At 37.9% G+C, this 25,136-nt stretch overlaps 1 protein-coding gene across 1 annotated transcript; it reads right to left on the bottom strand.

The window, feature by feature from the left end:
- Window positions 1-10,903: 10,903 nt before the first annotated feature.
- On the bottom strand, window positions 10,904-22,839 carry c1qtnf1 (C1q and TNF related 1). The gene is made up of 4 exons (XM_058407066.1): window positions 22,680-22,839; window positions 15,493-15,674; window positions 15,182-15,300; window positions 10,904-13,224 (listed from the first exon to the last, which is right to left on the bottom strand). Exons 2-4 carry the CDS (start codon window positions 15,660-15,662, stop codon window positions 12,674-12,676), a joined length of 840 nt encoding a protein of 279 aa, XP_058263049.1. The 5' UTR covers window positions 15,663-15,674; window positions 22,680-22,839; the 3' UTR covers window positions 10,904-12,673.
- Window positions 22,840-25,136: the final 2,297 nt, after the last annotated feature.

Genomic DNA, 25,136 nt, shown 5'->3' with positions numbered 1-25,136 from the left:
AGTACTTAGTACCACAGTTTATACTACATACTTACAACAAAATACTATTTTTCTTGTAAAGGATTATACTGCAAATGGTTGGGTAATAAGAGAAGTAAAATAGCACAGTAAAATAGCAGAAAACACAATGCATGATGGGTTATCTAACATTTCAGGAGAGAGTGACACTGATAAATGTTCTCTTTTTATCAGCATCTGAAAATGTTTTAACTTTAAGTAAATTTACATGCAAGTAAAAACTTTGGTTTCACACTGAAGTTAATCTTTTAGTGCGAGTTAATTCAACAGTTAGTTCAGGGGAAGTGGTGTCTCGGTGGTTAAGCCTTTGCATCAAGGATCAGAAGGTTAAGATGTCAGATCCCATCACTGTAAGGATGCCATGGTAAGCAGAAGACAATTAATCGGTTGTATCGTGCCTCAGTTGTGTAGCAATTTGTATAAAAGCATGAGCCAAATGCAAATGAACTGACTTTTATTTTAAATGTATAGAAATATACAATAGTATACTATAAATCATACAATATATTACCACCTTAATCTTACAGCTTACACTCTGAACACAATTGCCCGCTTCCAAATAGCCCGGAGTGATGTTTTTCTCTCATAAAATAGCCCCACTCATATCAAATGAAGACATTAATGCACTGTAATGGCTTAATTATGTTGGTGGTTATATGAACATTCTGTCCAGTACCTGAATTCATAATCACTGGGTGGGTTTTCTTGGCTGTATATAGGTAGAAACTCTATTGAGGGGGTAAAAAGGTTACTTTTGGCAATTTTAACTTTCATTTTCAATGAAAACTATAAAATGAACTATAAAAAGAGTGGAAAAACAAGCTAAAATGACAGACATGTAAATTCTTTTTTAAAATGCAGGCCAAGAAGGTGCTAAGAATTCCCCTCCGGCTCTCATCATGCAGTACATTGGAAATATGTTCTATTACTAATAAACATACTAATATCATCTGTTCTGAATATGGTATATTAGATGTTTACATGTTGCCCGAACATACTCATTTTTAACTTTTCTCTAATATGTCTATACATCTGTGTGTATATTTCATCTGGGAGGCTAGCCCTGAGTGTTGATATATACAGTATGTGTGTGAGTAAAGAAGGCCCTGTGAGCATTAGTTGTGTTTACTCCTGGCTGTGAGGAATAGTTCTATTTAAGGCAGCCCATCTATCTCAGTCACATTCAATACAGCCTCGGGTTACAGCATGCCTATTTAAAATGGAAGCATGCAATCGTACAATAATGCCAGGGCTTGTTTGTTACACCATTGTTGTCTCCCTCTTTAATCTCTACCTCTCTCTATCTCTCTCTCTTCTCCTGTTTCTATTCTTTCCTTTCGATTTCCTCTTCCTCAAAGGCTCACAGGTCCTCAGAGGCCTTTTCTGTTTCTTACAGCTGTTTAAGGAGATCATATAAATCGATGCAGGGGAGAGAGCCGAGACACTAATTATGGGAGAATATTGTAACTATGGTGACGAGCAGTCCAGCAATACCCTCGGTCCTCGGCCCTGCTTTATTATGTGAGTTCATCATGAACATGTGTCAAGTTTATGGGCTGTATGGACACTGGCCCAGGAGTTGAGTGATTCCTCAAATCTTCAAATGCTGAATGGACACTATGTAAAACCCCCCGATATGCATGAAAAACTTGACAAACTTACTGAATTAAGCTGCTGCTTACTCACTTTGCTTTGTGATGAGAGAGTGATGCTATATTTGATTGCAAATCTTCTTTAAGGTCCAATCGTGTATTCCCACATACATACAGTATGTGAATGAATTTATATGTTTGTCAGTGTTTGCTCACGTAGAGCGTGTGTTTATCTGGAAAGGATTCAGACCGGCCCTGCTCTGGTATGCGTTTGTTGTTTGACACCGAATGAATGTGTAGCTCGGTTAATTAGTAGGGCCGCAGGGCTGCTGGGCTGCACGGGGGGGGGAGGGCAGAGCCTCCGTCTCAGCAGAGCACAACCTCGACACGTCTCAGCGCACATCAGCTTGTTTTGATAAGGGACTTTCTGAATTAGCGCAGCTCCTTATGGACCACTTTCCCTGCGCTGTAGCAGCCAGCCCCACTCATTATTCATCCTGCTGGAGGAGAGCAAAAAACAAAAGTGCAGCGATGAGCAGCATTAGCACATAATCACCCACATGTCTGCTCCACATATGAAACAGCCTCATCCTTTATTTTTCTTTTTTTTGTGAAGTGCAAGCCAGCATGTTTTGTAGACCAGGCACAACAAAGCACTGGAAAAAGCGGGATACAGTAGCAGGTATTAAGAGAGGCCTCTGCCTGTCCTGATTCTTGCTGTGCCTGAACACTGATTCCTCACTCCTCAGCTACATGGGCTCATTTAAATTTAATTGTGAGCAATTAGGAGCCCCGGCCCCAGCAAATACATTAATTAATTTCCCCTAAATAGGTGTTTACTGTTTGACACCTTCCCTGTCAGAATTTGAAGCTGGGAAATCAGAGACATTTCACATTATGCAGCACATTTCCACAGTGTCCTATAAAACATCAGCAGGAAGCTGTATCATATACACACAATCACTGTTTCCAACCTATTGCCAAATGCATAGATAACACACAGTGATGGGAAATGTAAAGCAACTATAAGTTACTATAACAAATATAGCTCAAACACATTAAAGCCTATCCTTCAGAGAAATGTAACCACTACAGTATAAGCAACTTGACTGTGTTAAATCTACATCCTCAGTAATTACAAGTAATAATCAAAAGAAGTTGCCAGAAAAACAATTACTTCATGTTTTATGATTAATATTGAGCCTTTTGTCGTTGCTGAGTTTTGCTGTTTTGTTTTGTTTTTGGGTTTTGCTTTGTTTTTTTGCACTGAACACACAATTAACTAAAATTAGGCCAGTCATCCCTAAGGACTAGCTCTGAATCAGCACTGTGTAGCTGCATAATACAACAGCACCAGCTATTTTTATGCCTTTTTTTGCCTCATCCAGTTTCAGTAAAATTCGAGAGGCATGCCCCCTGGGTGTCTCCCAGGATTCAACTGACCTCAACCTGGATAACCTGGCCTGGCAGTGGCACCCGCTCATCTACATTCATTTCACACAATACAAAAAAAAAAGAAAGAGAACATGGGATCTCTTTGCTACAGCAGGCCAAATATTAACACATAGATAATACGTAGATAATGGAGCATGTATTTGGTAAAATGAACACCAGATAAATGTTATAAATTACCCTTATTTAGTGTTTTCATACCTTAAACTGTTAAATAGATAAATAACAAGCAAATGTTTAACGGTGGAAATAAAGGAAGCACTTTATGTCCATTAAGCCTTGTTTATAGTAGATAAGTTCTGTTTCAACATAAAGTGTTTCCAGTGTTTCAACATATTTGAGAAAAACTCATATGCAATTTAAAATCAACTAGATTATCCTGCTTAGAATGATTTTTATATAAAGCCCAGATGTAAACCATCTTTATCTTAATTAACTGTGACTAGTCTTGGTACTTAGTACAACAACTTAATATTCTCTGAAATAAATATATTTAGCCTTCACTAAATTCATGTGCAAAAAAATTATGAATTAATTCCTACCATTATATAGACAGTAAAAACTAATCATTAATCAATGCTACACTGCTGTTCAGCCAATACAATATACAAAGGTATTTTGTTTAAAAAAGGAACAAGAACTACCTCATTACAACTTAAAAATGACATTAAGCTAATAGCTTCACTGCTTAGGACTAACAATGCTACTGCCCAACACTGATAATGCATGCACGTACAGTAGATAATAAGCAGAGCAGTATTTCAATCTGGAAAAGCTGGCATCTGTGTGTGCAACCCATTAAAGGAGACTATTCTGCTGTTTGAACAACAATAAAAGGTTCATTAAAAAAAAGTTAACACTTCCCTGTTGTGTACTAGCTAATCCCTCCTCACATGACTGTGACTATTGTTCAGCACTGATAATGCATACATATACAGTAGATAATACTCAGAGCAGCATTCTAATCCAGCAAAGCCTTCATGATGCACAGGCACACTTTCAATCGGCACCACCAGGTTCTCAATTCAGACACAGTCAGCATGTTGAGTCACTGCACCCTTCTTTTATTAATTCAGTGCAAATTGTAGGTGGAAATTAATTTAGAGAGCACGCTTTTGCACATGGAATGTGTTGAGAGTGGGTAGTGCCACCATTCAGGTCTGAGTGGTGAGTGTGTGGTCCTCCGTTACATGTTTATTTGCCTAATTATTTAGTGTTAATTAAGTTGGAAGGCTTCGCCATCAAGGCAGAACAGTAGCATCTGCCATTCACTGGAGGGGGAGTGAGCAAGCGAGCCTGTGAATCAAAGACAAGGGGGCCAGATTCCACACCAAACACAGCAAAGGAAGAAGCATACATGGCTTTAGTGGACCAATTAATGAAGTGATGTGAGGAGGGTAGGCCAGAGGGACAGGACAAAGTGCTGGCATCTGGGTGTGCAACCCATTAAAAGAGACAATTCTGCTGTTTGAACACGCATAAAAGGTTCATTAAAAAAAGGGAGGCCTCCTTTAACACTTCCCCGTTGTGTACTAGCTATTCCCTTGTCGCGTGACTGTGACCATGGAGCAAGACTGGCCAATAAATGTTTTATAGTTGTACAGTCACAGGGCAGTTTCCCCACTCTCCCCTCATCCCAAGACTCCAATCGGTCGCAATTAAAAGGGAATCATGCGAGTGGAACAATTGGCCAAATGCACCTTGGAGATCCCTCGTCAAGAGAGAAGGGGACCTCTAATGGTTTTTTAATGTAAATATTTGTTGACTTAACTGACGGGCCGCAGGAACGTTAAAATCTGATTGAGGGAGCCCAAGGAGTTTTTCCATCACAACTGCCTTTGCCAAATACAATTATGTCGAACACCAAGAAACTTTTAATCATTCGTGCTTTGTTCCTTTCAGAAGTGCCCTCCCTGGGGTGCTTCTTAATGTTTAATTCTGCCGTGCTGGACAAAAAGAGGGAGGGTGTCATTCCTTCAGGCCCTGGGCAGCCAAGAGTCGTGTTAGCAGACCTCCATTAGAGCTTAGCTGTAGGAGGGGCCAGAGGTCACCTAAGACCTTAGTCACTCAAGCAGCAAATACCCCTTTAGCTTTAGAGGAGCCAGAGTATCTTACTGTCACTCTCTGTCCCACTCTCCCTTTCTCTCTCCATTGCTCTTCCTCAGTTACACTACCTTTCTTAGCTTTTCTTAAAACCGCTGTGCAGCACCTTTCCATGGTCTACTCAGTAGAAATAAAGACAATGCTGAAAGAGTTGTGGAGAGTTCTGAGGGACTGTGATAGTATGAGCTCCATGCAGCACCTGAACCTTTGCTTTTCCCGCTAAGGTACTGCGCTGCATGAGCACTGTCAGGCTCTGTTAAATGCTTAAAGGTACTTCCCAACAGATAAAGCCATTTCAAACTAGACCTAATGGCATAAGATGTAACCTGTTGTATCCAATCAAAGGATAAAGCTCGCAATTTGATAAATGATGTGTCCATATAATGTGAGCTTCATGCTCATTTAAGCCTTTTCACCCAATGTAATCTGACATCAGTGGCACAAATGGAGTGAGAATTACTCTTTATATTGGATTGGGTGTGAATGAAATGCCAGTTTAATACAGTAAGGGTTAATTCAACAATGGTAATTTTACTGTGTGCGGTGCAATTTTAACATATTGCAGTCTCTGGCTATTACACATGCAGAGGCAGGCAGCAAAAATGAAGGATTTTGATTGCAAGTCATTAGGCGAGATGGGGTGAAGAACAGGGATGGGGAGTTCATGTAACACTCTTTCCCTCCTTCATCTCTGACATGGGCGAGCAAGGGTTCAATCTTTAATGTATAATAAAACATCATAAAAATTAAACCCTCAAGATTTTGTTTTAAAATGCAGTACATTTAGGTACATTCAGCATGAAAAATTTATGTTGCCAGCAGGCTTCAGAAGTAGATTATTTATTATATATCGGCATATGCTAATAAATATGCCTCGACATATTCAAAGTGCACGTCAAATTAAAAATTGATATTGCTTGTGGCCGTTAGACATAGAATATGCATGGTGTGCTGTTACAGTCGTTCAATACTGGCAGACTTCTTTCAGGGGTTACAGTCCGACCTGCGGAACTGCACATCTCTGCCACTGCAGGAGAGTGAACTTTACCCAGATTAAATCAGCAGTTTAGAGCATTTACACACACCCGCACCAATCATCTTAGCTAGGCCTCCCAGTTGTATTGTCGGTATTTAATACTGTATAGAAGGATTTGAAAGTGATCCAACGATTGGCAAATTAAGGTACTGCACATAATATATTCCTTATCTAAAGCAATTCAGGGCTATTCCCAGGTGAGTACTCTGGTGGAGACATAATTAATAATCATCATGCTGCTCCTTCTAGATCGCTTATTAATAAGCTCCACTGAGATTTACAGTTTAACTGGCAATAAGTGGAGCCAAAACTAATTCTTTGTTCTCCAGGATTCATTTAAACATGTCACAACAGTCAAGTGTAGTGTTTAGAGTTAATGTTCTACATATTAATGACTAAAGATAATTTTGATATGTATGATGTAGATATATATATATAGTTATGTATTGTGTCTCAAATATCTCTTAAGACCAGAGATATACTTGCATGGTACTTGTCTTTTCAGGCGTCTCTCTATTTAATTCTTCCAGTTATCCAGTTCTGCAAAGAACACAAAATGAATAAGATCTCTATGAATGTAACATGCCGAATTGAGGGCCATTGTGGTTAGGAAGCCAGTGGCTAAGTTAAAGCCAGGGGCACATGCAGCCAAGTGTGCCATCAAGTGGCTTTTCTGCAGAACTTCAGCCTCAACGGTGAATCTTTCAAACCTGCCAGTCGAGTCACATTTACATTCAGGGCTGGAACACACCTGATTTAGCGAATCAGCTAATTACCAAGCCTTAATTGATTGAATCTGGCATGGAAAGCCAGGAAACATTAAGCTGCAACATTTGAACGCCTTAGGACTAGAAATGCTCACCTGTGTTACTGAAAATATTGGAATTAAAACTGTAATTAATTGGCTCTAATATCAAATTCAGTTGTTTGCCTATAAAATGAAGGTATGGTTTATTTTATTAACTATGGTTTATGACTCCAGCTTGGTGTTGTGCCTCAGTGTAAAGTCGCATTTAACGATATGCAGAATCACTGCATAGTTTGTCTCAGAGAAAGCACACATCTGCCAAAACAGGAAGTCGGTATGCTTGCCTTCTTTAGCAGACTTCACTGAAATCTTTAGAACAATGATAGAGTGAACTGATGGAGTAAAGCTTAAAGTCAGAGTAAGTACCTAGAGAGAGGCTTCCTAAAGCAGTCAGTTCCAGGTCTCTTCACACAAGCCTACCCTGAGCGAGTAGGGAATTGATGGCACTCAGCAGCCCCTGGAAACAGATGCCAGCACACCAGCGAAGGACTTCAAGGGCTAGCCGTTGACAGGTGAGCCACTCCAGCGAGCACAAATTGTCCTCTCTCCTCTGAAAAGTGCTTAGCTCGTCTTCTGCCAGGCCTAGGGAGGGGTAATGGCTGTTATATGGGCGGAGAGTGATGGAAATAGGTTACAGCTGGAGCGTTTTGCTGGCTTTTGCACCAAGCTTTTAGCGCTCACTCCTCTTGCTATTTGCCTCCCTTTTTTCCCCCTACACTACAGCAGCAGTACAGTCAGGGAGGTTCACAGTGCAAGACTGGCGATGAAGCACAGAGGTCAAGGGATCATGCAGGGGCAGCTCAGCTTGCAGAACTCAGGGCTTCTAGGGCAAGTGAAAAGCAGAAACAGAAGTCCGTGTCAGGGGGAGCCGAGAAGACGAGAGAGGTGAGGGTGTGATGACAGAAAACCTTGTACGGTATGAGGTCATATGAGTGGAGATAATTCAGCAGGCTCAATAGTGTGCTAAGCAAATGCAGGCCAGGTGAATAACAGAAGAATAATTTAAGTAGGTAAGAGATAGCAAACATCTGGAACAGCTGGCCAGCAAGAACTCTGGATCTTACACTCATCTCAAACTTGAATGATATATTTATATCATTTAAGTGATTCTATGACACTTGATAAATGGAATATAACTACAAGCAATGCTTGGTTTAAAAAGAAGATTTCATTCATATATAATATAGAAGCAGTGAGAAATTTGAGTGATGCATGAAATATGCTGTCATAAATTGTAACTAAATGTAAAAGTTTAAGCTGTCATGATCTGCACTTCTCTTTCTTCAGCTGTACCTCAGCAGTCAGTGCTCCAAAATGCACCCCACTGAGAATCACTGACAGAAAGTCCGAAATGAAATGTGAAAAGAAATATATTTTACCATCAGAAACAGTTGGAATGATATGCGCAGATATAGTATAAAAATGCTGGAAGTAGTTTCATCTAGATTCAGTACCTGGTTGTGCATGCAGTGAAAGATTAGTGCGCTTAAACATTTGCTACGTTTAGCAACATTTGGCATTTTTATTTCGGGAACATTTAATTAAACTGTTATATTGAAAGAACATCTGTGATCTTAGCTTCGATACTCATATGCTGTACTGTTTCTTTTGAAATGAATGGCATTGAGCCAGAAGTGTCAGCCCGCTGGACTCAATCAAGAAAAGAAAAAATTGTCACTTATATTGCCAATATTTATGTGTGTAAACTAATGATCTGAAATATTTTGTATTAATAGAAAGAGAAATGAATGCAATCAAACAAAACGTATGCTATATGACCACATGCACACACTGGAAATAGAGGCTTAATCAGAGGAAATTATTTCTGACTGATCAATTTCAGGGAGTATGAGTTCGGTTCAGCAGAGCCATCACTGTTTCCAGCCATTTCACTCAATTGTACATTTTGCTTGGCTCTGGGCTTTCTTTAGACATTCTAGTTGATTTTTCACCGAGTTGCTAATACAGCTTTATGGCTTCTTTATACTCTATTTGATTACGGCCTGCTAGTAAAAAGGTTTTAAAATCAAATTACGTATCTTCATCAAGCAGACAAGCTGAATAATCAGAGAAAGATATGTCTTGTCAGTTTTTTTTTTTTTTTCCTGTGTAACATTTGCTGTTCATTCTTGCTAGTGGCTACATGGCAGTGGTCCAGAGCTTGCACTGAAAATCTAATTTGAGAGGCTGTGGTAGAGCCAAGACCAGAAGCCAAACATAAATCTGCTCACCGTAGAGCTGGCCAAGCAGTAACTTCCAGTGCTATCACCACCCGCATCTGATTCATCTCTCTCTCTTTCTCTCGCACTCTCCCTCTCTCTCTCGCTCTCGCTCTCTCTCGCTCTCTCTGTCAAACAGGATCAGTAGCACAGATGCGCAGAGTTAGCATAAGCTTAACTGGCTTAAACGAAAAGCGCTCCCGGAAGACACCTAAAAGGGAGCTAAAAGCCCTGGAACGCAGGGCTGTGTTGTCGTGTCTGCAGAAAAAGGTTGCTTTTGGAGCAAACATGCTTTTGTGCCCCTTTTATACCATCTGATGGCCCATTATCATTCAGATAAAGGACCATCAAGAGAGAAGCACACATCAGCATCTATTCAGTCAGTGTTTTTAATGGACTGGACATCACTGCTTTAAGATGACTTCACATTTTTTTAACTGCCACTAGACCAGCTCACTTTAATGACTGCGGTTTTACATTGAACTTCTAATGATAATACTAACCCGACTCGCTCGCTTTCAGTAACTTCTTTATCCTGGTCAGGGTCTCAGTGGAACTGGAGAGAGTCTCTGGAATACTCGGTGCAAAGAGGGAGATTTCGCCTCAGGTGTGATGTCAGTCCAGTGCAGGGCACCATACACACATACACACTCATTCATACCAAGGGGCAATTTACCTGATCCTGTCTGTCTACCTAAAGCATTCAGACATTAACAGGAAAAAGTTTTTCCAAACACAGGTGTACTTTTGCAATTTTGCAAATATGGCATTGTGGTACAGCAGCTGATGTTGCTGCCTCACAGGATTCAGGCTTCCAGGTTCATTCCTAACCCCGAAACTGAGGCCCAGTTTGCTCCGACCTCTCAGAAATGTGTGGAAAAAGATTGGCTAAGCTAAATTGCCCCTAGGTGTGAATGTATGTGTGCAAGGTATTTAAGTAAAAGTATTGATAATGTGTCAAAATCATATTTAGTCAAGAGTGGCACATAGCCAAAAGAAAAAGTATCCAGCCAAAACAATGTACTCAGGTGAAGGTAAAAAGGTTTGTGAGGTTAAAACTACTCTGATATTTACTCAAGTATTAAAAAGTTGGGTTTTTTTTAGATAAGTATGACTTATCTAAAAGTTATCAAAGGCGACTAAGACATGCATGGAAACATCACTCAGTTCTTCTATATTGTTCACTGGTCATGTGCATGACTAAAGATAATGAATAAATCAGGATTAAATTATCCTGTCAAATTAGATGCAATTCACTCCTTTTAAAAGGCACCGTTTTATACAAGTCTTTCCTTATTCCGGCATACTGAAACATTTTACAGAGATAGAGCAGTGATGCTCATCCTCACTACACTACAGTCTAGGGGCTTATCCATATTCATATTTGTAATAAGTACTTAGAAGGATTAAATAAAAAAAAGTAAGGAGTAAAAAGTGGGGGTTTTTTTTGGAAAGTAAGAGAACAAGTATTCAAATATTTCAATAATGCTCAAGTGTAACCACCTTCAAATATTTCACAAGTAGAGTAATAAACCCAATGACTCAAATTCTTCCACTACTTTCCCATATACAGAGTATTTCCACTATTCCCAGGACAGACTCCAGATCTAGCCCAATCCTGAGCAGGATAAATTGGTTACTGAAAATGAATGAGTCATGATGGGTCATGTTTTGAATAAAGGTGTATAAAAAGTAAATGTTTATTGCATAACAAACCTTGTGAGTTAGGAGTGAGTACAATGAATAGCCTGTTAGCTCATCTGAGACTCATTATCATACAGTGAAGCGTAACACTTACACAGAGCAATATTTTTTAAAAACAAGTTGTCATCAATACAGCAACCACAAGAGGGTGACAAAGGTTAAGTTTTGTTTCTGTTTATTGTAATGAGGGTCTCTGTACCTGCTATGTTTTTAGACATAGTTAAATCATGATGGAAAAATAGTCATCTCCTCGTACGATGTAGTTACTGATAGATAACTTGGTTTTGTGTCATTTCTGTAGTGTTGTTTTTGTTTGACAGAGTAACACCAGCATCAGCATCAAAGACTCTGACATCTGGACTGCATCACGGCTTTGTTTACCCACATGCTATTAAACTCGTCATGTGTTATGTGCATAGCTGTGATGCATTACCATAATATATGTCTTAATGACTGCAATAAAACTGAACGTGAGAGCACCACACACACTGACAATGGCCATTAATGGCTGTTATCAATCTGTCAATGATAATAGCAGGATTAAAGCCAGCGTACTGTACTTACAGCAGTTAAAGTCAAAGGCAAATGTCTGCATCTCAACTAAGTGTGTTAAGAAATTGCTGTTGAAAGTGCTACTGCTGTCATTTAGCTATAATCAAACAGGGTGTGAAGCATTTGGACCCTAATATATCTATAAACTTCCAAGCCAGGAAACATTCCTATGGGTCAAGAGCACTTGGACACTTTTCATAGTCCACCCAAGCCAGCGAAAATAAAGACACCCCCACACATGACACCAGTTTATTTTAAAAGTGTCAGCTGTTTTTTTGTGTTATTATTATTTATAAGTTTTAATTTGATAAATATGCAAGGTCATTAATATGTACATCATATTTGTAATAAGAAGTTTAAATAACTGGCCTGTAACACATTTTCTATTAATGTCAGAGAGAGAAAGAAGAACATTTACAGCTGTTGACAATAAAAATGCCTCCTCCCGAGGCTTCCACTTCGCCTTTTATTAAGAATTTCCTGTAAATGCCATGAGATCTGAGTTCTCTCATCTCATGGAGGAGGGATCTGACAAACTTTTAAGTAACAAACTATGAATACAACATTTCACTTCACGGCTAAATCGTTTCTCTTTCTTTCTTTTTTTGAAAATATTTCCCAAGATTTCAGAGTGTATCTAAATTATTGGTAAATATACTATAAATGCAATTTCTAATAATACAGAAATATATTTATTACAAAATTCTATTCCAGATAATATGTGCCTGTTCAACAGTACCGTCGGACTGTGTCGTACTTGATCAGAGCAACATTTGCAAAATATTTCCATCATCATGTGCAAAATGAAGCACCAAACCCATCCTAAAGACAGGTAGATTGTTGTGTAAGTGTTGACCTGTGAAACAAACCCACAATAACTCCACTCTCTTTCATAGCTAAGCTTAACAAAATAAATATTTGAGCATAATACAGTAATAGAGTAATATAGAGTAATACAGGTCATAAGCCACACTTTTTTATTTTGGTCCCTGGTTCAGCTTTATGCTCCCAACACCACTGATATTCCCCTGTCTCTGTACTTTATACTCAGATTAAATAAATCCAGAAGGACTTTTTATAAATCTTAAATGTCCAATATAAAAGATCTAAAATAAGCATTACGGTGATAATTCCATGGCTCTATACAAATATATGTATTTTGTGCCTACTAGTGCATCACTGAAGTCTGCTAAGCTTCACCGTCGGCTTTGATGAGGTAACCGCTGAACATAATGTAGGTATCAAAGTCATCGCTGAAGATGGCATTCTCTCTCTCACCCTTATAGAGTCGAACCCACACCTCATCATCTCTCTTCAGCTCCAGCATCAAACTCTGGCTCTGCATGATGGAGCGATCACTGGGTTGCGCATACAGGATGGCCACCTCCTGCTCGTTTTTCATCACATGCAGGTACGTCTCCTTCTGGTTCCATGTGTGTACATTGAGGCTGAAGAAATAAATTCCTGGCACGTAGCAAAAGAATTTGCCTGTGAACATGTTGAAATGGTTGTAGAGGTTGACTAATTCTGTGTCAAATACCAGCGTCTGGTAGTAGTCGTTGCTATGCAGGGCTTTCTTTCGGCCTACTGAGAAGGCAGAATAGTAGGATTTACAGGGTTCTCCTGGGGTTCCCATATTGCCCTTGGAGCCCTTTAAGCCATTCGGTCCTCTTGGGCCTCCCTGCCCTGTCTTGCCTACTTTGCCACCGGGTCCACGCTGGCCGCTTTCTCCCTTTTCCCCTGAGTGGGATAGGACACATTAATATGCTGCAGGTGTGAATAGAATACACTATATATATATATATATGAGAGAGAGAGAGAGAGAGAGAGATACATTAATATGCTGCACATTAATATGCTGCAGGTGTGAATATACTATATATATATATATATATATATATATATATATATATATATATATATATATATATATATATGAGAGATAGATAGATAGATAGATAGATAGATAGATAGATAGATAGATAGATAGATAGATAGATAGATAGATAGATAGATAGATAAAAGATGCTTCTGCATCACATTTTTAAGAAAAATACAAAACATACAAGGTAAATATCCTTAAGTGTATGGGTCATCCAAAGCCACTGTCACACCAGGAGGCTTTGCCACTTCTGAGCCAGACTACTCACAATCCTACTGAGAGCTGGTTTATATTTCTGCATTGAAGCATATTTGTCTCATACTGCAGAGCGGGGGTTTATGGGTAAGTGTGACAACGTGCTAATAAGGCATCTAGGAACTGTGAATCAGCCAGGCTTTAAGCAACTGCTTAAGGCAGGAGATGCACCCCAGAAATGTTATACTGCAACAAATACATCATACATTGTATTTCAGCAATAAATTCTTTCTTTTGACAATTCCAGTACTTTTTGTCTACCAAAGGCTGGGGGCATGTAGGTGAAGTCCTAACCATTATTTTGAAAGTGTAGCTCATTTAATAAGAACAAAAAAACGCTTATACATAATAACTGTACAGAAACTGCTGAAACATGCTTTCTAAAAATATTCATGCTGTTACTTTCTTAGGGTGATGTCTGTAATAAAACATCTTCTGTATGATAAAACTCTTGCATCTGGAAAGCTATAAATTAACAGCAGGAGCGAGTTACTTTCAAAGCATTCAGGGTTTTTTTTACACCATGGCTATATGATGACATTATCACATGGTTATTTAAAGAAAACTGCAAAGAGTTATGGCATATGCAATTATAAAATGTGGCTTCGTATTTGATGTAGCTGTCAATATTCCATAATTTCTAAATGAATCTCCTGATACTGCTTATTACAGAATGAACACTTCGAAAATGCTTTCAGTGAGAATCAACTTGGTTTATAAGTGTTTGCAGGTTTTTCCACAAACCCTCCCCAAATACCGCCCCTCTCACCTACAGCGCACTTTGTAAAATCACGTTACAGCTGTAACAATACAAAACTCTCCTTAGTTTATGGCTGTTTTTATTTCACATTCTCATGTTGGTAAATTCTTGTTTGCTTCATACAACACTGCCCCCTGGTGTTTGAAGAAAGACAACTAGGCAAGCATCTACACATAGCTTCCTGAGAAGCTCAAAGACATGTGTACACAGTATTAGGAGGTGAAAATGTCCTGAATATAATCACATGTATCTAGTTTTTCCTATTATCAGATTACAATAAACCTAACATAAAATTATTATTAAAATTATTTTATTAGTGTTCTATTAATTTCGATATTTAGTCTTCTATTGACAGATTTTATGTTATTATTTTTTAACAATTTTTCCAGAAAGAAGTAACATGATCTAATCATTTAAATATTTTTTTATTTATTAATGGAAGATTCAAATGTATAAAAAGCATCTGAATAATCATAGATTTTTTTTATAACATATAATTTATATCTCTTTAAAGAAATCTGCTCATATTAAAGATATTTATACTTTTTTTAAGATGTATTTTTTTCCTTCTTAGACTGTGCTTGAAAGAAGCTAAACTAAAAATAAGAAATGAATAAGAAGTAATAAGAAATATTTATGAAAATTGACAGAATGTGCACAAAGTAGTAAAATACAAAATACGCTGTGATGTTGCATGTAGTAAGAGTACAAAGAGCAAATAAATGGCGAAGGAATACATTTTTGTCTCTTAAACCACTTCTGTGCAGATAAGAAAATAAGGCTGTGTATAGATGTTGTACCTTTAAGGATGGTGATGTTTATCTGTGGAACCACCTGGTATTGAGGGTAAGTGCTGCCATATTGAAGAGGCTCCTCTCCTGGGTCACAACATCGCCGGCATTCGGGCGTCCTGCTGACACTGCGGGACAGGAAAGCTGATCACCTTCTTTACTGTTATCATTATTACAGTAGCTTCATTAGCAGCCAGTATTACATAGAGATTGCATTAGCTTATTGCATTATATTATGAATGGATGTCATTTATTTGGTTGTGGATTGTGAACTGGTTATGTTCTTATGGACTAAATGTTAAGAGTTCTGTTGCTGATACCTGGTGTCTCGATGGTCTGTGTTTTGATGATTTCTGGGTTCATATCGATCATGGTCTGTCTCAGTGTAAGGGGTCCTGTATGGTTCGGCCCATGTTGCACACATCAGTAGAAATAATCCTACACTCACCACTGGCACAGAGGTCCCGTGATGACTGCATATCCAGGCCATCTGTGCAAAGGTCTGTGAAGAAGTTATAGACAATTAATTGGGACGTTTTTTGAGTTTTAATCTTTGGGTTTATACAAAATATCTATCATGAAAAATATTTATATTGTGACACAATTACACAGATAATCAAATGAAACAAATGCAGCCATATGTTGTTTGCATAAGTATTTACCCTCTTTCTACCACAGTTATAATCTTCTGGACTATAGAAAAGTTTACAAACTTCAGGCAAGTGACTAAATATTGGCCAAGAACTTTGTGTGCAGATTTTTTTTTAATCATTGTGCACCATGTTGTTTTTTTTCCCTTGAAATAACTGTGGCAGTAATTATGGTTAAGTTATCCAAACCATTCCAGAGACACTCTGAGATTTTCCTGTAGCAGGTTAAAGTGGTTTGGAACATGCTAATTGTTTTGTTATCTATTCTTCTCAGACGATAAATGCAGAAACTCTAGAATGTTTTGCTCGTGGTATTGCAATGATAAATTGTTTGCATGGCCAGAGTAATGTTTCTTCTTGAATCAGACACTCGTAAATCACAGTGCAGAAGCTGTGAAGACAGTCTTAAAACAGAGCATGGCTTAACATCAAAAATGGTCAAATATTCAACACCCGTGGTTATTTTAGGATTTGAAAATGAAGTCAGTCGAGACAGTCTTTTGCGAAGTTTTATCCAGTTCATAATGTGTGCAGCATTTAAAAGTTAAAGTTAGTTAAACTAATATATTTACTGCAAAAAGAATGAACGACTTTATAATGTTCGTTTTAGTATCCTAAACAGCATGAAGGAAATTACTGACAGGTATGTAGGAATTAGTCGTGTCTGCCAAAGCAAGAGACATTAGACTGTTATAATTAGGTAAGGTGTTAAGCTAATGCTTTTTACATTAATTATACTGACCATGATTCAGTTATATGTGCAGGATCAATATTGTTAGGCATTGATTAGAAATCTAGCTCTGTGTCACAAATTTGTTTTTAAACCTTGAAATCAACACAGTTTAGACTACTCAGGTGTAATTATTTAATAGTTTCTAACAGATCATCCTATGCATGATGGAAAGATAATAAATAACTCTTATTTACATTTTGCTGTAACCTCAGTTTCATTGCCTTCTTTCCTTTACCACTTCTAAGGAACATTCTCTTTCTAAATAAAGAAAAGGTTAATGTGGTCTTCTCAGAAAGGCCATGTGACCTTGAGGAAAAACAGCCCTGACAGTAGCATTTGGCCAATTGATTGACCGGCCCCAACAATTACACCATAGCACCTTCATTGGCTTTGTCTTAAACCTCATTGAGATTCCACTTGCACTTCTTTACTTGAGTAATTGTTTGAATAGTGGCAATTAACCTAAGGTCAGTTCCATACATCTGATCTTTCTGATGTGCTGTTTCAAAGCAGACAATTGTGTTTAAAAGATTGTTTTCGGGAGAAAAAACACAGCCTGGTTCCTGTCTAGTCAACTGTTTAAATGGCTTTGTGAGAGGAATTTGCATGAGCGCATGTGCCGGGGAACAATGCTCTCCTCTCTGCCACATTTTTGAACAGCCGTTGCAGTAAATTATACTGAAATCTGGAACATTCAGGATGCCATACAAGTGTTAGCTCTGGACTAAAAGGGTTTTTAAAGGCCTAAAATGGTATAACAGCTCAGAGACAAAAAAAAAATCACAGTGCACCTTACACCGATGGCATGAATATTTATTTGAAATCAATGATAAATATAATGTCTGCATTTCCTTGCATAGAAATTGGAAACTGAGTGCACAGGGAATTGGCTTGATTAAAGTGTTCATATATAGATTTATTGTTTTCATTAAGCCCTTCATTTTTCAAACATAAGAGCTACTCTTGGATCACTTAAATAAATGAATAGATACATGTGACAAAGGCACTCCTGCCTCTCACTCACTGTATGGATGTTCTCCAACTGGCATTGATTCCCAGAGCAACCTAATTTCTCAATGCACAACATGAACACTGTGCCAGTAAATACCAGGATATAGGCAAAGCAAGTAATGTGGCAGACCTAACACAAACAGTCTGGGCTATACACAAACATACACAGCAATGGTGTTGGTGTATTTTCTCCTGACCTGAAAGAAATGGAAAAATACTTCATGCAGAATATTGTAACTGTCTCTAACTGAGCAGACACTAAATACAGTAGATTTATAGACTAAGCAAATGACACACTTAGACTAAGTTGACAGTGCGACAGTGGTGCCAGGTCACATTTCAACAAGAGCTCTGTGCAAAAACATCGAGAAAGTGCAGTTGGAAGTAGCAGTACTCTCTCAGCACAGGTATATCAAATATGGACAGTCATCTGACTCAAAACAAAACCCTCCATTCCAGAACATATTGTATTCAGAAATCTAGACAAATTTGTGCATTTATATTATTCCAACTGTCTTGTTTTGTATTGTCTTTACATCACAGGCAGTTTATATCACAGGCATTGTCAACTGACAATTTGTATGGAAAAAGCTGACTATAATTCAGCAATGGCAGTTTTCTGGACTAGCTCTGGGAGTTTGTCCTTCCCACTTTTGCCTCAGGCTTGCTCATTAGGGATAAATGTTATGGATAAATAGCAATTTAACATTAAACTATATCATTTTTATTCTATGTTTCCATACTTCTGTAAAGTTGCTTTGAGACAATATTGATTGTTAAAAGTGTTACAAATAAATTGAACTAGCTTCATTTCTGTAGCAGATCCTCTGTTGCAAATACAATTTTTTTTCTGTGTGGGGTCTGGAAATGTTTGTTGATGTGAGAGGTCAGAGGAGAATAATCTAATTACTGGAAGTCTGCAGTTTATCAAATAGCCACTATCTACAACTACACAGAGCAGAAAGGTTCTGAAAAGTCTGAACCTTGAGAAAGATTGGCTACAATAACAAAAGACCACATCAGGTTCCATGCCTCAGGCATCGAAGGCTACAGTGGGGACAGAATCACCAATACTGGGCAGGTAAAGACTGGGAAAAGCCCAGGTGATGTCATTTTGGAATTAGTCTTCAACTTTCCACTTTCTATGAGGCTACTAGTGTTCCTATTAAAATGGCGACTGAGTGTATACCATGCTATATAGTGGGCCATATAGAAATCCTTTCATGCCTGATGCATCTCATAGGCTTTAAAATAAAGCACCCTATGTGGTGTGTAAGTACACTGTCTGAGAGCTAGAGAGGGGTTAGAACCTGTGGAAGTTCAAAGCATTTTGTGGGCCAGTGCTTTGAAGGGTGCACTGATCCCTCACTAATCTTATGATGTTCTCACTTGTGTGTCATGTGACCTTCACTTGCTCCTCACCTCTGATCAGGCAGATGATCCAACAGCTAGCAGAGAAAGATGTCCTGTGTGTGTGTGTGTGTGTGTGCAGTGTTTCACCTCATTGGTGAGATTTTTTCTTGTTCTGCATTTTGTCCAGTTAATTTGCTTGTCCCCCCTTTCATGTTCATTCATGTTTACAATTCTGCATCTGATATCCTTGATTCAGATCCTCTCTCCTTCCTGCGGATGTCGAGGTCCGGAGGTCATGTTTACTCGTACAGCACGTCATTCAATGGCGCCTTCGGTCCAGCCAAAAAAGTTGGCTTGGCTCTATCAACATGTGCTGACCGTAAATGTCTTACATAAGATTGTTATTGCTTTGCACAACACCATGCCAAGCTTTAAATAATCAGCCACCAGCTCCTTTCTTCAGATCATTTTGCCTTACTTTTTTCTACTGCACTAATTCTGAGCTATTCAATTCAACAGCTGGAATTTTTTTTTTATCTTACATCTGCTTTGTTTGAGAAGGCCAGGATTTTACTACTACACTTTTACTTTTACTGTGACAACTCAAAGTTATTAGAAGAGTTTTTGCTGTCGTACAAATAAAAAAAAATTAAATGGATTTTAAATGGTTACGTTTTAAATACATATAATCTGTGTGCAACATTTTCTGAAAATTAGCTATTGTTCTACATAGTACCTCTTTGCACGTTCTAAGGGAGTACATATACTCTATATTGCCAAATGATTTGGGACACCCCTCCAAATCATTAAATTCAGGGGTTAGGCTCAGCCCCTTAGTTCCAGTGAAATGAACTCTTAATGCTTCAGCATACCAAAACAAAGCAAGGTCCATAAAGACATGGATGAGGGAGTTTGGTGTGGAGGAACATGACTGGCCTGCTCAGAGTCCTGACTTCAACCCGACCTTTGGGATGAATTAGAGTGGAGACTGCTATATAGTGTATATCCTGGCCAATTAAACTGTTTTAAAATTGTCACACAATGGTTTCTTATAAGTAGTTATACAATCCTTAATGTAAAGATGAATAATCCTACAGCAATTCTAATACAACTGTAAAGGGAAATGATGGTATTATGATTGAGTCTACATTTAAACCTGCTCTATTGGCACTGATAAATATATTTAATAGAACCCATATGCTTGAAATGCCTAATATTTGAAAAGTTTGAATACATATTAAAAGGATACATCTGTGGTGCAGTCTAAAATGGGTACAGATTTCTTTTTAACCACTGGAGAGGGCAAAATGTTTGAGAACCATGCTTCTGTGCAGTAGAACAAGAAAGAACACTTGCTATTCTTTTCACTGAAAGTATTTGGTGCTGAAGAATTGAATTGAAAACAATGAAATCAATGAAACCTAAGTCACTGGCCGGTTAATTACAGACTGAATTATATATACCATGACCTAGTGTCTGTGTATTGTCTGAGCCCTCATTTGCATTCGATTTGCTTGATATGTGATGTGCACTGTTTCCATCTGATAGCAGGCAGCTACCCTCATCACCCTCTGCTCACTTGGACCACTCCCTGAATCACTCCTCACGTTCTGTCTGCACCTCACACACCACATAGCCAGTACCTCCACAACTCATTAAATAATCAGCTAGAGTGATCTTGAATGCGGGATTTAACAGCCTGTAGTTCTGGGTGCATGATGAAAGAGCACCAGAATATCCTCTCATAAGAGCCACTACTTACTCAAGCTCTTCTTATAGTAAGAGGAATGCTTCTATAAGGGTGCACTCATGCTCTAACGCTGAAAAACCCATGTAAGAAGGAAAGCTACTCTCGGGCAGAAGGAGAGTAAAAGGGAGTAAATTTCCTTTTGTTTTCTCTGGGGTAATCACACACCTGCATTCGCCTTCTTGGCAGGCTTCATCCTTCTCCACCCTACAATTCAAACTGCAGTAAGAAGAAAAAGCTGGGATATTTTATGGCAGTTAAATCCAGTTCACAGACTGAGTACCTGTATCAACGTGTCTGTATGGTGATGTTGCTATGATATATATATAGTTAAAACAATGGCTGGATTTTAGGAAAGCTTACATGGGAAAATGTATTGTAAAGTATTAAATATTATCATGTTAGTATTACAGTGTCATTTAGACAGCATGACTCTCCTAGCAGACTTGACAATTCCTATGATATTTCCTCAGATTAGACTACTGCAGTGAACTCTTATGGAAATAACACCTACATTTCATGCATGATCATGTGCTTTTTCATGTGATTATATGAGCTATGGACATGTGACATTGTGTGAATATGTGGTTATTTATGAAAAGAAAACTGTGAAAGGAACTGTGTGTATGTAAATAAAATGAATGTATGTATGTATGTATTGAATTAAAACACACGCACTACATGTGAAAAATAGAGAAGTGTAAAAATGTGACTTTTACTAAACATCTGAACAGCAGAGACAAAAACATCCCATCTGCTACGTGTGAAAGGATGTTTAAATATACTGTTGTACATGATGCTGAGTGACAAAACGTTGTGATGTAAATTGTTGTCAGAGATTACAAATAATGCCAACCTCAGTCATTGCAACATTGCTTTTCTTAAGCCTTGTGTGATTGTTATGGGTGAAAAGAGTAAGCAGAGTTAAACGTTATTAAATCCAAGAGTCTCTAAAAAGTCCATATGGCACATTGCTGCAGGTTTAACTCATGTAAACAAATCTGAGAGAGAACACATGACTTCAGAGGATCCCTAGCCCCTCACTATATAATAAAGTACAAGAGCAGGTCATAAGAGCAGTAGTTCTGCTCTAGGGTAAGGATTCGGTGAGAACAGTATTCAAGTTTTACTCACTGACTCCAGTCCTTGTGATCATTTCGCTTGGTGAAAGGTGGACCACATTTGAAGTCATGAACACCCTAAAGATTCATAACCTACTGACAATCACAGCTTATTGAAATATTTCCTTGGGCCTGCCTGCATGAACATCTTCCAATAATAAAGCAATCTGAACTGGGCTTGATGATTGCATGCCTCAAGAATTCTTGACCCAGATTCATCCATGGCCTTTGGCTCAGTTAATTATTTTCCAGCAACCAGAGACTTCATCAATGAATCACCGTATTATTACAGACTTACATCACATTTGAACAGAGATCTGTTTTGTTTAGTTTTCCTTTTGCAACCTGATTTTTTAAAAATACTTTATTGTGCATGTTATTATTCTTTATACAAAGCATTATTTGTCCCAAAGTGAGGATCGTAAAGCAAATCCAGGCTTTGCTATTTTCTAATTTTGCTAGTGATGGAAACCACAACCCTAGCATTATTATGTTATTATACCAATAAATAATGTTAACTGGAATCTAATGACAATTATATGGAAAGTTCAGAAAAAGAAAGCTCAGTAAATAGGCAAAATGTTCTTGTTCATTATGTTGAAATAATGTGCAGAATGTTTGTGCAGAAAAGTTGTCTTTGCTAAATAAATCTGTACTGAGTGGTCTATACTTATTTTTCTTTCTGATTGAGAAGCCCTTATAACTATTGCAGTTAAAGTGCTTGTTATTTTCCTGCCACACATTTGTCACACACTAGTCAAAAATAGTTTCAGTTAACAAAGAGTCGTCACACTCAGACTGCTGCTCCATATCACTCATGCCATCCAAATGCCAAACTTCCAATGCACACTTATTTAAGGATGTTGCAAAACTGCAAACATTGTCCACTTACCTCTTCTCTAAAGCTGGAGAGGGCAAGCTAATGTCTCACTGTGGTCTTCGTTTTTGCAATGTTGATGCTGCTGTTTTTCTCTAAGAGTGTGTTTTCACGTCAGGCTGTGTGAGACATCTCCCTCCTGCAAACCAAAACCCAGTGTGCCATCAGGAGCCAGAGAGAGAGAGAGAGAGAGTGAGTACAGGAAGGGAGGAGGATTGAGGGAGGGGCACAGATATAGCCAAGAGGGAGGGATGATGGGGAAAACAACAAGAGCACAAAGAATAAAAAGAAGAATCCAAAAAGAAATCAAGTGCAAAGCCTTGCAGAGGAGTGAGGGAGACAGAGTGAAGAAAAAGCAGAGGGACATAAAACAAGAAAAAGAGAGAGAAATTCAAGATTCAAGATTCAGGATGCAAAATTTCAGGTTAGGTCATGCCACACATACAGACTATTTGACAGATGTTCCTTACCTCACTCACCTTGCCTTGCTTACCTCATTTTACTTATAAAATATTATATAGAGGACCATTCAGAACAGCTGATGTCACCCTAAATAGAGAGAAGAGGGGAGATATTTCTTTTGAAGAACAAAACACCACAAAACTGAAATTTTTATTTTGATTTAACATCTGGCCAACATTGAACTGTACAAAGCACAAATTTTCCTCTCTTTATTTTTGGCTGGGTTGTTTTAGGAAAAATGCTGTGGTTAAATCTTATCTTGACACAAGGGTTATTGGGGTGGGAACACAAGAATTCTGCCAAGTGGTGCTGCTACTGCTCTGGTCATTGACTTGCAATAGCATGCATGCATAATGGAAAAAGTTCCATAATCCATAATCACACCCTCATCTTTAAATGTAATATATATATGATTGATAGCAGCTATTATATATACATTAAGAGTGAGAACACACTCCAGACCCAAGGCAAACAGATAAAGGACAAGAGCAGTTCAAAACACTTTGATCACAACTGCAGAAACAGATGCCTGTGTTTATATTTTCTTTCTTTTTTTAGTGTTGTTGATTTAAAGAGTCCTCTGACAGGATGTATAGTGTATAGGGGTCTGGGGAAGAAGGAATAGATTAATAATGTTTGTGCAGAAAAATATAAGGCAGTGAGAATGAACATAGATTTTTTTCCAGGAGATAATGGACTGTAATATGTTTACGAATGGAGAACTTGAACATTTGTTAAGGCATTTAAAACCTAGCACTTTATCTAATCCCTTGAGGTTCACAGTCCCCTCTGAAACTATTGGAACAGTACAGCCAGTTTATTTGTATGTGCTGAAGACACCAAAGACATTTGGGTTAAAGATCATAAGATGGATATGAGAGTGGATATAAGAGTTTATGAGTTAAGCTTTTAATTTCTGGTATTTACATCTAGATGTGTTAAACAACATAAAACTTTTGTATCAGACCACTCAAAATTTAGGGAAGCACTAGTATAAGAATAGATAAGTCTGTATAACAGATAAAGTAAATGACACTTTTTATATTTGCTTGCAATAATTGCATCAAGCCTGTGATGCACTGACCATCACCCAACCATTTTTACCACAGCTTTACTTTCAGTTGTTATTTGTTTCAGGAGGTTTCTCCCTTCATGTGTCACAGATGTGCTTGTATGTTTTGGATCATGTGCAGATCCTTTATCCTGTAAACCGTTTAAATCCAGTAAGACTAATGGGTCAAAGCAGCTTTGATTCAGTTGCTCCTTGAATGGTCTTTGGAAGCTCAATGTTCTGTATGGCTTGCGCATTCTATGTATGTAACATATATGTTAAATTAAGAGTACACCACTGCAAAAGAAATGACATTCCATTGGTTCGCAAATTGAGTTAATTATAAATTCTGTTGATTTATACCATATGTTTTTAACTGAGACAAAAAGAAAAACAGCAACCATGTCTGCTCATGAGACTTTCAGCATAAGGGGTCACAGTGTCACTTCCCCTCCACCCGCTCTGACATAAACAAATAAACAAGACATTCAGAACTGTCTTACATTCAAGATGAAAATCAGATTTACAATAGGTCATTAAAAATAGTAGGAGAATCTAGTTTTAATAACTACTTTATCAGTAATTTAATTTATTTGGGTTAGGAAGTTGGTGATGTTGAAAAAAAATCTTTGTATTTTACCAAATATTTGTCATAAAAATAAATAAATAAATAAATAAATTTTAAAAAACATTACACAATTCAGGATTCTAGTCTCATTACTAATACTAAATTTTTATGTTTACCTTTGATAGCCACTAGATGTCGCCCTAAACAAAGAATTTGAAAACTATTTCAAAACCTTAAGAAATTACTATTACTCGAAGAAATATTTCAATATGTTTGTTTTTAAAGGTTATACTATGACATACGGTGCTGTACAAAGGTTTTAGGCAGGTGTGACGATGACAGGTGAAATGATGACATAAGCATGCTTTCAAAAATATATATTTATTATTCA

The sequence above is a fragment of the Hemibagrus wyckioides genome, linkage group LG13 (assembly GCF_019097595.1).
Source record: "Hemibagrus wyckioides isolate EC202008001 linkage group LG13, SWU_Hwy_1.0, whole genome shotgun sequence".
NCBI classification, from domain to species: Eukaryota; Metazoa; Chordata; class Actinopteri; order Siluriformes; family Bagridae; genus Hemibagrus; species Hemibagrus wyckioides.
This window is presented reverse-complemented; position numbering and strand designations above follow the sequence as displayed.

Excerpts from the sequence above, each read along its gene's own strand:
- c1qtnf1 (XM_058407066.1), bottom strand. The coding sequence starts at position 15,662 with ATGGCCTGGATATGCAGTCATCACGGGACCTCTGTGCCAGTGGTGAGT. Across the intron at positions 15,301-15,492 it reads ACAGACCATCGAGACACCAG|TGTCAGCAGGACGCCCGAAT; the intron begins GTATCAGCAACA and ends CCTGTCCCGCAG. Across the intron at positions 13,225-15,181 it reads AAACATCACCATCCTTAAAG|GGGAAAAGGGAGAAAGCGGC; the intron begins GTACAACATCTA and ends TATCCCACTCAG.